The following is a 9,338-nucleotide window of genomic DNA, read 5'->3' on the forward strand; positions in this document are numbered from 1 at the left end:
GTTTTGGATAACCACAGATGTTTGTCGATGCCGGCCGCCTTTTATTTATTATCCACCCAAAGGGCAAGAGAGACATAGAAAGAGAGAGGAAGAAGAAGGAATAAGCAAGACAGAGAGAGAGAGAGAGAGAAACAAAAGGCCATTTTTGAAAAAAGAGGTCTTTGTAAACAGAGCAGAAAAAAGAAAACAGCAAATTAGAGTACGCTTCCTTTACATAGATATAGAAAGAGAAAAAAATAGTGTGTGTATGTGTGTGTGTGTGTGTCTGGTGGAAGAGGGGGCAATTAAAAGTAAAATAGCAGCATTTGGTCTCCCCCTTCTTTTTCCCAAAGCTTCCTTTGTCTCCCCTAACACCCTTCCCTCTTTCTTCCGGCCACCCTTTCGCCGGAAAACATAACACCCCTTCTTCCCTCCGCCCACCCACCACTCCCTTTTGCTTTTCTTCTCTTTGCATAATACACAGTACAAAAAGTATCTCTGATTGTTTTTTATTGTTACAAACAAAATTTAAAGAGCACCTAGGACTACAACCAACTTCCTGGAAGGGTGCTACAGTACAACCAACTTCCTGGAAGGGTGCTACAGTCATCTAGGCCTCAGTCAAAAAAAAAAAAAATCCCTTTTGATCTATTGAGTTTTTTTTTTTTTTTTTTTTTTTTTTTGTCGTTTGCCGGAGTTTTAGTGAAGATGAATCTCCCGTGAGCATATCTGGGTATAATACTCTCTTTTTTTAGCTGGAAAAAAGATTTATAGAGAAAATGAAAACGCCGGTGAATACTGCCGGAGGTCAGGTTACATCCCACGGGAATACTACAGAAGGTCTGTCACTATATTTATGTATATAGAAATATATTATTTTTAGTACGTGTTGTACTTTTTCTAGTAATAATAAACAGATGCATTGTAAGAATCGTTAAATCAAAGAGACAAAGCTATTTTTCTTTCTCGGCTTTTGTCTATTTCTACTTTACTTTCCTTTTCTTCCATCCCGATGAAATTTTTTCCTTTTCCTTTTATTTTTATTGTTATATTATATGAGTACTACTTTTAGCTAGCTTTTGGACAAAGATTTGGTTGAATAAGAGTTTTTGAAGTTGCGTTGAAAAATAGTTTTTTGAAGTTGAAATTGTGCTTGGACATTCATTTTGAAAAAAAAAAAGTTAGAAGTTTTCTGAGAGGTCTGTTTTTGGGTGATTTTTTTTTTTTCAAAGACTGATCAAGTTCAATGAACGAATAATGTTTTTCAATTTTTTCTGACAAAACTAAAAAACAATTATGTCCAAACGGGAGTTTCTAACTCAATGACATCGGAACGCAAGTTCAATCATTTTTTACTTTTACTTTTACTTTTATTGTCATGTTTTCTATACTTTTAGCTTGTGTTTGGACATAAATTTGGTTGAAAAAAAGTTTTTGAATTTGAGTTAAAAATAGTGTTTCAAAGTTGTTGAAGTTGTGTTTGGACATTTTTATCACCCAAAAAGGGCCCAAGCCAGTTTATGAAACTTGAAAATTTTTCTTCAATCAAAAATTGATCAAATTCAATGAACAAATAATGTTTGTAAATTTTTGTCGAAGAAAAGTAAAAAAAATGGTATTCCAAACGGGAGCTTTAACTCAATGACATCGGAAAGGCATTTGGAAAAAAAAATGAAAAAAACTTGCACGTTTGTTAAAGTTGCTAAGCAAAGCAAATGGATCTTTTCTTGGGAAAAAAAAAAAGATTTTTGGTGAGAAAGTGAGAAAAATCTTTACTTTTTTAGCAGTTTTTCAATCTTGCAATTATAAAAAGTCATCTTTCTTCAAACCCATTTTTTTGGAGTTCAGTTTTTTCTATTTTTTGGGAAATAAGGTGTATTAACAAGTGTTATAAATTGAAGAGAAAGTGAGAAAAATCTTTACTTTATATCGCAGTTTTACAATCTAGCAATAGAAAGGGTCATCTTTCTTCAAACCCATTTTTTTGGAATTCTTTTTTTGTTTTTGAAAAAATAAAGTTGTATTAATTAACAAGTGGTATAATTGTATTAATTAACAAGTGTTATAAATTAAATAGTGATTCTTTTTTTTTTTTTTTTTTTTGGGCAGTTGAGAAGAAAAGTATAAACCCAGAACTATGGCAGTCCTGCGCCGGTCCTCTAGTGAACTTACCGGCTGCTGGGACACACGTTGTCTATTTTCCTCAAGGCCATAGTGAACAGGTAATTTTTTTTTTTTTTAAATTTTTTCACGGTTAATGAAGTGGGTAAAAATTATGAAAAAAAGTGAGAATAATGGTCTCTAGTTGGTTTAAAATAGTCTCTGAAGTATTAACTGAGCAGTTTTGGTACTTTAAGTTTGCTAAAAGTGAGCACTTTTGGTGTTCGTCAAATATTTACCCAACCTTGATTGTTAAATTTAACCGAAACTGCGACAATTTTTTTTTTTTTTTTTTTAAAATCAAAACCCCTAGAAATTTCCTTCAAAATTGCAGAAACCGCAACACAAAAAATAGACTGAAATTGCACCTTAAAAAATTGCACAAGACTTTTGAAATAGACCAAAAATAACATTAGCTACAAAATATGTATTTTCAAATGTGAGTTCTCATTAAGTATTTTTCGTTTTCACAATTCCGATTAAATAGAACAATCAAAGTTTGGTAAATATCTGCTGGAGACCAAACGTGTCCACTTTTGACAAACTTTAAGGACCAAAACTGCTCAAATGATACTTATGGGACTATTTTGAATCTACTGCCAAAGATAAGGGACCATTTTGTCATTTTCTAAAAAATTATGAGAGGTCAATATTAAATTTCATAAGATTTAGATTTCATACATGTCTCAGTTAAATAATCAGGTGCAGGAAAAAAATACTCTTTGTGTGCTGCTATTTGCTAACGTGAGCCAATATGGTGCACATTATTAAAATTCACCTTACTAGTTATGTCAGGTTGCAGATGTGTATGGGTAACATTATTGGTGTTACTTGTTGATTTTGATAGTAGAATGCAGTGTATTTATTTCTTTTCTTGTCCATGTTCTAGTAAGAGTTATTTATTTACTTTTGGATCACATCTTTTTTTTCCCCCCAATTTATTATGGTAATATCTCTGGTGTAACATGCACCTTGTGTCAGTATGTGTCCTTATTGAGAATTTGTTATTTGTTGTTTGTTTTGTTTGCTTATGCATATGCTTACATGTGCACGTGCATACATATGTATTTTACCACACGGTTTTAGAAAAAGAACAAGATGAAAAGATAGGGAAGCATCATCTTTAGTATCTTTGACTATGATGTTGTCAACAAGCAGGTAGTGGGGTTGTTAAAGAGGAAAAAAAGGGAATTAAAAAGTTAACCTTTATGGCTGGACTAAAGTGAAGAAAGGTTCAATTTGCTAACCTAAAAGTAATGAGATTTTAGGTGGCTTTTGCTCCAAAAAAAAAAGTTGAGATTTTTTTTGAGATTCTTTTAGCAAAACTTAATGATGAGGAAGAAAATGCACCTCAAAGTGTGGCTTAACGGTCAATAAAGCCGGACAAAAATCATGAGTTAAATTCTAGTAAATACATAAAAGATGGAGTACTTGGCTAAGACTTGGCGGACAGAGTTAGTATCACCAGAAACAAGTACACATCACCACAAGAGAAGAACGTTCTAAAGAGCACAAACTTGTAAATTTCTACGAAATGCATATGACATAGAATGCGCGCAATGTCCACCAATCCTAAAACAGAAAATCAAGTAAAAAAGAAATAAAAAACAATCAAATTGAAGACGCTTACCGCTGGTGAATGCCCAAGGCAATTTGATAGTAAAGGCAAGGGAAACTGTAAACACTCCAAGAAGCTAGTAGTTAACAGGTACTTTGAATACGTGAGATGCATGCAAGTTGGACTGACACCATTGATGTTGAAAAAAATGTCATGAGGAGGAGAAAAGGAAGGAAATTAGGAAGATAATGAGAAGGAAGTGGAAAGTTAGTACCACTACTTCTATGTATTTCAATGGCAGTTTTGTTAAATAGATGTTGAATATTTCTTTTGGTAAGTGGGAACATTTTGAATCTTTCTGAAGTGCAGCAATGGTGAAGTGCCTTTTCTTTTTAATCAAATTTTGATTACTTTCAAGTTGTGTATCTAGTATGGTTGTGTGGTTAATATTAGTCTTATATGCAGAGTTATTCAATGGTCTGATTTATTTTACTCTTGCACTTATTTTCAGGTTGCAGCATCTATGAAGAAAGATGTAGATGCCCAAATACCAAACTACCCAAACCTTCCATCAAAGTTAGTTTGTCTCCTTCACAATGTTACCCTGCATGTACGTAAATTCAAACTTCACTTGCCTTGATATAAACTGGTCATTTGAAATCCTTGCTATTCAACAATAATAACTGTATTTTTTGTCGTTAGGCCGATCCAGAAACAGATGAAGTTTATGCACAAATGACACTGCAGCCGGTTCCATCAGTATGTCTCTTCCTCTGCTGTGTCTACATTATGAAGCGATTTTTCCTATTCTTGACTTTTTTTCTTTATTCGGAAAAAGAGGAAAGAGGGGTTGTGTGAGGTGGTCCTCTGTCCACGGAGGATCTCAATTATAGAATACCGAGGTGGAATTTAAAGCTCATTTAGTGAACCTTCGGTCGTTTGCAGTTTGACAAGGAGGCATTGTTGAGATCAGATTTGTCTATGAAAGCAAATAAACCGCAAACAGAATTCTTTTGCAAGACCTTGACTGCCAGTGATACAAGCACACATGGAGGTTTTTCAGTCCCTCGACGTGCTGCAGAGAAAATATTCCCGCCTCTGGTAAGAGCATATTGAATTTTCTCATTTGATACATTTTGGTGGTTTCTCTATCTTTTGTGTGATAGACTTTGCTTGTTCATTCTCAGGATTACACAATGCAACCACCTGCTCAAGAACTTGTGGCTAGAGACTTGCATGATAATTTGTGGACCTTCCGCCATATTTATCGCGGTAAGTTTGTTTAGCTGCCATATATGGATTTTACTTGTCCAAGCGTTGCTAGATAAAATTTGGCTTGTTTCCTATGACTTACCTATCTCTGGTGATCCAGGGCAACCCAAACGCCATTTGCTAACCACAGGGTGGAGCCTCTTTGTCAGTGGGAAGAGGCTCTTCGCTGGTGACTCAGTCTTGTTTATTAGGTAATGATACTGGCAATGACATGCCACCTTGAATGTTCTCTTTTTTGTGCAACAACATACCCAATGTTCTCTTTTTTGTGCATTTGAGGAAATTGTGCAAGTATAAAATGACGACTAAAATAGAGTGCTAAGTAAGATCCATAAAGGGCTACGAGGCTTTAAAAGAACCTAGTCACCTATTGGATTCTCTTCTTTTATCATTCATATGCTTTGGTCATCCTTGACGATCTGTAATCTATGTCGACAGGGATGAAAAGCAGCACCTTCTACTCGGTATTAGGCGGGCAAACAGACAGCCAACCAACTTATCGTCATCGGTGTTATCAAGCGATAGCATGCATATAGGTATCCTAGCAGCGGCAGCCCATGCAGCTGCAAACAACAGCCCTTTCACTGTGTTTTATAACCCAAGGTCAGTGAATTTTAACTTTCTTATTAGGCCTATGCATTTCCTGTAGCAACTTATCAATCCTTGTGATGATTTTCTCTTATTGTAATTTAAAAAATTTAAAACCTCTATTATGAACAGGGCAAGTCCTTCGGAGTTTGTCATCCCTTTAGCCAAGTATTACAAAGCAACGTATAGCAGTCAAGTATCGCTTGGCATGCGATTCCGCATGATGTTTGAGACAGAAGAATCAGGAACTAGAAGGTATATGGGCACAATTACTGGCATCAGTGATCTTGATGCAGTGAGGTGGAAGAACTCACAGTGGCGTAACTTGCAGGTATAGAAACTAAAGCTTTCTAACTAATAAAAATTACCTTTTATTCTATCTTTTAATTACAGGATGTACTGACACCTTCAAACTTGTGATTAGGTTGGTTGGGATGAGTCAACTGCTGGAGAGAGGCGTAACCGAGTCTCAATTTGGGAGATTGAACCAGTAACAGCACCGTTTTTCATCTGTCCTACTCCGCCATTCTTCAGGTCCAAGCGGCCAAGGCTACCTGGAATGCCAGGTAGTGAGCAAATTACACCTAGAATATGGCTTCTTCTTCTTCTTCTTCTTCTTCTTCTTTTTATTTATATATATATATAGTTGGATAACTTTGATTTTACCAGTTACTCCGAGGGGACCTTATTAAAAAGGCGAACAATATCACTGGAGAAATGAAAGACGCGATTGTTTTATGAATATTACTTTCTCCTGAATAAATCATTCAGCTATAAATTCTAATCCTAGATTTCTGATCTGTGAAATGTGTCACTTCTTGCAGATGACGATTGTTCTGATCTGGATGGCCTGTTTAAGAGGACAATGCCATGGCTGGGTGATGACTTTGGGATGAAGGACCCGCAAGGTCTTCCAGGCCTGAGCTTAGTCCAATGGATGAACATGCAACAACAGAACCCTTCTCTGGCCAACCCAATGCAGCCAAACTACCTGCATTCTTTATCTGGTTCTGTTCTACAGAATGTAGGAGGTGGAGCACCTCAGCTTCCTCAACAAAACACTTTGCAGTTTGGTAGCCAAAGGCCAACCCAACAAGGTCAGCAGCTCGACCAGCTCCAGAAGTTACCGGCTACCACATTGAGCCCAGGAGGCTCCATTATGCAGTCGCAGCAACAGTTGTCGGATATGAGTCAGCAGCCAAGACACAGCCTAATTAACCAATCAGTGCCGACAAACCATGTTCAGGCCCAGCTTTTGCAAGCGCAAAGTCTTGTGCAATCTCAGAATGTCCTACAGCAACAACAATCATTTCAAAACCAGCTGCAGCAGAGAAACCTTCCTCAGAACCTGCCGCAGCAGCAACAGATTATGAATCAGACCCAGCAACAGAATTTCATGCCATCCCAGCCGAGCGATCCACTTAACCAACAGCTCCATTTCTCTGATAACCAATTGCAGATGCAGCTTTTGCAGAAGCTACATCAGCAGCAGCAGTCACTTCTAGCTCAACAATCTTTATTGCAACAACCATCTCAGCTTGGGCCAATCCAAGATCAGCAGAAGCAGCTCTTAGATGTATCACACAACTTTTCCAGGTCACTTGCAACAAGCCAAATGCTGGATATGGCTCAGACCACGTCCACCTCCACATCTCTTTCCCAGCCGCAAGTTGTCCAGCAGCAAGTGACGAGAAATAATAGCCAGTCTAATCTTCGTTTTGCCCAGCCAAATCAGCATCTGAAGCTTCAGCAGCAGCAACCAGGAATTCTACCAGAACTACCTGGACAAGTTGGCCAGGTTCTACCACCGACAACTAATCAGCTTTCCGCAAACTGCAGTAGCTTATTGACAGGAGCTGCAGGTGGAGGCCAGTCGGGGGTTACGGATGATATCCCATCATGTTCAACCTCACCATCCACCAACAACTGTCAAAATGCGGTTCAGCCAATTATGAATGGTAGGATCCATCTAGGCACAGCTGCAGCGGATGAAACAACCCAGTCTTCTCTACCCCTTTTGAGTTCCAGCGGATTAGAAGCTATGTCCCCTAATAGAAATCTAGTTAAAGAGTTGCACCAAAAATCTGATGTGAGGCCCTCATTGAACATCTCCAAGAGCCAGAACCATGGGTTTTTGCCGCCTCAAACCTATCTTAATACTGCAGTTCCTCAGATGGATTATTTAGATAGTTCATCTTCAGCAACCTCTGTCTGCTTCTCTCAAAATGATGTCCAATTGCAGCAGACAACTAACCCGATGTCTTTCAGTTCTCAACCAGTTGTATTCAGAGATAGTCATGATGGAGAAGTTCAGGGTGACCCAAGGAACAATGTTGCTTTTGGAGCAAGTATGGACAATCAGTTAGGAATACCCATGATGCCTGATTCTATGATCACAAATAGCTTGATGGAGTCAAGGAAGGATGTATCAAATAATATCTCATCAGGTGGAGGCATGCTTTCCAGCTATGAGAACCCCAAGGATGCACAACCTGAACTCTCATCATCGATGGTCTCTCAATCATTTGTAGTTCCTGATATGGCCTTCAATTCAATTGATTCTACCATAAATGAAGGCAGCTTCATGAATAGAGGTGCCTGGGCCCCAACACCTCAAATGCCTCGTATGCGGACATATACCAAGGTCGGTTTACATGGCAAATCTGTCTCCTAAGTCACATCATTTTGAGTTAACAGTACTAACTTTTTTTGCCTCTATGCTCTCAGGTATACAAGCGTGGTGCTGTTGGAAGATCAATAGACATCGCACGTTACTCGGGCTACGAAGAGCTTAAACAAGATTTAGCTCGTAGATTTGGTATAGAGGGACAATTGGAGGACAGACAAAGGATAGGATGGAAGCTTGTGTATGTGGATCATGAGAATGACGTTCTGCTTGTTGGCGATGACCCTTGGGAGTAAGTTCTTGAACTTTGCTTCTAATCTAATTTTCAGTATCTGCATTTTCTATACAAGCAAGCATCTGAAGGTTAAGAGTTCTTGAAAGCCGCACCTTAGAACCATGAAACAACCTTTATTCCATTATGCATGGAGACTTGATAAAAGTGGCGTAAGCTGCTTTTGTAATCCTACACCATTCCCTTTTCCTTTGTACATATTTGCGGCATATTGACATGTGTTGTACTGATCATATGGTACTTCAGGGAATTTGTGAACTGTGTCCGCTGCATCAAGATTCTTTCTCCGCAAGAGGTCCAACAAATGAGCTTGGATGGAGATTTTGGAAATAATGTCCAAAATCAAGCTTGTAGTAGTTCAGACGGAGGAAATGTGTAAATTAACTGGCCAAAGTTCCATTCTTAGAGACCTGCCACGAGTGGTTATTTTTCTCTTTATACATGATAGAAAATGTAAATTAGCTTTTGTAGGATCTTGGTGTAAGGACCTTTCCTTGGTTGAATAGAGTTGTCGCTAATCTGACAGGAACAAAGCGGGAAGTGGGTGTGCTTCATCACCTCACCGGTCCAAGCATAACAGCTCATGTTACAAGGGAGGAACTGGTGAAGCCTAGTAACAATAGAAGCACGAGATGCATGCGACAAGAGTATTTAAATTTCTTGTTTCCTTTGCACGAAAAGTTTCTTAAAGAGTATTTTCAATGTAAAATTCAAGTCCTTGAAATATGTATGTAGTGTTGGGAGTGTATAGTTGTTTAGAATGTTCTCTGGTTTTCCCTTCAATCTTGTAATGGGAAATCTCGAAGTAAATTTCAGTAGCTGAGGTGAAACTGCAGTTTCACTTCATTTTATCCCTTGGCACT

At 38.0% G+C, this 9,338-nt stretch overlaps 1 protein-coding gene across 1 annotated transcript; it reads left to right on the forward strand.

Annotated features, from left to right (window-relative positions):
- Positions 1 to 572: 572 nt before the first annotated feature.
- Positions 573 to 9,326, forward strand: LOC132041075 (auxin response factor 19-like). The gene is made up of 14 exons (XM_059431840.1): positions 573 to 648; positions 687 to 819; positions 2,089 to 2,201; positions 4,209 to 4,307; positions 4,400 to 4,456; positions 4,643 to 4,798; positions 4,885 to 4,969; positions 5,070 to 5,160; positions 5,408 to 5,572; positions 5,690 to 5,888; positions 5,982 to 6,123; positions 6,382 to 8,201; positions 8,285 to 8,475; positions 8,722 to 9,326. The coding sequence occupies exons 2-14, from the start codon at positions 759 to 761 to the stop codon at positions 8,852 to 8,854; spliced, it is 3,312 nt and encodes a 1,103-aa protein (XP_059287823.1). The 5' UTR covers positions 573 to 648; positions 687 to 758; the 3' UTR covers positions 8,855 to 9,326.
- Positions 9,327 to 9,338: the final 12 nt, after the last annotated feature.

The sequence above is a fragment of the Lycium ferocissimum genome, chromosome 12 (assembly GCF_029784015.1).
Source record: "Lycium ferocissimum isolate CSIRO_LF1 chromosome 12, AGI_CSIRO_Lferr_CH_V1, whole genome shotgun sequence".
In the NCBI taxonomy this organism is placed as follows: domain Eukaryota; kingdom Viridiplantae; phylum Streptophyta; class Magnoliopsida; order Solanales; family Solanaceae; genus Lycium; species Lycium ferocissimum.